Genomic DNA, 1555 nt, shown 5'->3' with positions numbered 1-1555 from the left:
TGACTTATGCTAACATAGTTTTCTTGACCTATTCTGCAATATTAAAGAATCTACATAAAACACTATGACCCATATTTTGAGCACCTCACTATAACTGTGCAAAATGCTGGAAAATCCAATGAGCTATACCCTGAACAGATATGCAAACATTTGTGACCTTATTTTTCTCCGAAGCCAACACCCAGTTGTTCCTGTTGTCCATTAATTTCAGCGCTGAGACATTGTTGTAGCTCAGGTACATCTGAAAATATAAAGCGTTACTTTGTATACAGTAGCATTATCCAGCTCTGAGTGTCTCTGTTAACAAAACAAAAATTAAATTAGATAAAAATTTAAAAAACCAAACAAACACCTGGTTACTTGGATCCCAGGGAACAGACAAGGGCACTTCAGTCTGCTTGCAGGAGATGATATATTTCCTGTAAACATGAAGTACAGCAATGATGTTCTGTAGCTCAGGGCACTACAGAAAGACCAAAAACACAAGCACTTTTACTCAAGCAATGACCCAACACATCATGTTATCAAACAGAGGAATAAAGATTGCACTGTTTAGAGTTGAACAATGAACTCATTATGCCTGCTCAAGTCTGCGGTAAAGTCTGCTCAGCCGTGATGCATTGGTCTGCCAAGTCATTAGCGCCTGCAAACTCTTGTAAACAATGGATTCGGTCATATGACCAAAAAGTAAATCCAGTGATGAGACCGTTTCAGTTCCACTGCTTTGTAATGCATCATGATTAACAACATGTTTGCATACAAACACGATTTAAAAGGTTCAAAATGTAATTTAACTAATTTACTAAGGGAATAGATTCATTGTGACTCTTTTAGAAATATTGGTTATTTATTTATTGCAAAGCATTAAATAGCCTAACCTGTACGCTGTCAACAAAACAATCTGCAATAAACAACAATCGTTACTCTGACACATAAACAGAAAACAAGCCTAATTGTTTTAAAAGGGAGCTGTTCCACTCTACTGTAGAAGGGTAGCTTTGCATTGTACAAAAATCATTCGTAGTTATTCTGTGCTGGGCCTTTGTGCAGCCACCTCAGTTGAAAACAAGTCATTTTAGCTCACTTCCTGCTAAGCCAACATGCATCTGATTCGTTGGCCCTCAAAAACTGAGGGTTTCGATCCAATGTGCAGAGCTGTGGACTGGAATGATGATTCTGGAGAGATCTACTCTCAGAGACATCAAACGGAGCTCAGAGTAAACCTGCCTTCCTTTGCTGACAAAAACTGAAAATATGTGAGTCTTTAAAGTACCCCAAAGCCTGAGATTTTGGCTCATTGAAATTATCTGCACGTACACCGGCCTCATTTTGGCCTTTTTCAAAATGTGAGGAACCATAACTTTACCAATGTAAATATGACAGAAAATAAGGTGACACAAAAATAGCTCCTCCTGATAGAAGATATTTACCTATCAAGGCGAATCTTCTTTCTGGCAATAGCTTCTTGAAAGCGTCTTTTTCCATCCTGTAAAACAAGAGATGATCTAAGACTGAAATTCTTAATATGTATACTGTGTACACTATGTTAAAAAAA

General features: G+C 37.6%; 1 protein-coding gene across 1 annotated transcript in view; it reads right to left on the bottom strand.

Moving 5' to 3' along the window:
* Positions 1–6: 6 nt before the first annotated feature.
* LOC102200107 (acyl-coenzyme A thioesterase 11-like) overlaps positions 7–1555 on the bottom strand; it is a gene marked incomplete at its 5' end in the record, with an annotated part of 3879 nt that continues 2330 nt past the window's right edge. Inside the window, 3 exons of the mRNA XM_013908224.1 lie at positions 7–241; positions 353–419; positions 1431–1486. Coding sequence (XP_013763678.1) covers positions 89–241; positions 353–419; positions 1431–1486 — 276 coding nt within the window. The remainder of the gene's footprint in view (positions 242–352; positions 420–1430; positions 1487–1555) is intronic.

This window comes from Pundamilia nyererei, unplaced genomic scaffold, assembly GCF_000239375.1.
Source record: "Pundamilia nyererei isolate P.nyererei 1_Seehausen unplaced genomic scaffold, PunNye1.0 scaffold03283, whole genome shotgun sequence".
Lineage (NCBI taxonomy): Eukaryota > Metazoa > Chordata > Actinopteri > Cichliformes > Cichlidae > Pundamilia > Pundamilia nyererei.
Note: the sequence above shows the minus strand (reverse complement) of the source record. Positions and strands in the feature narration are given on the sequence as shown.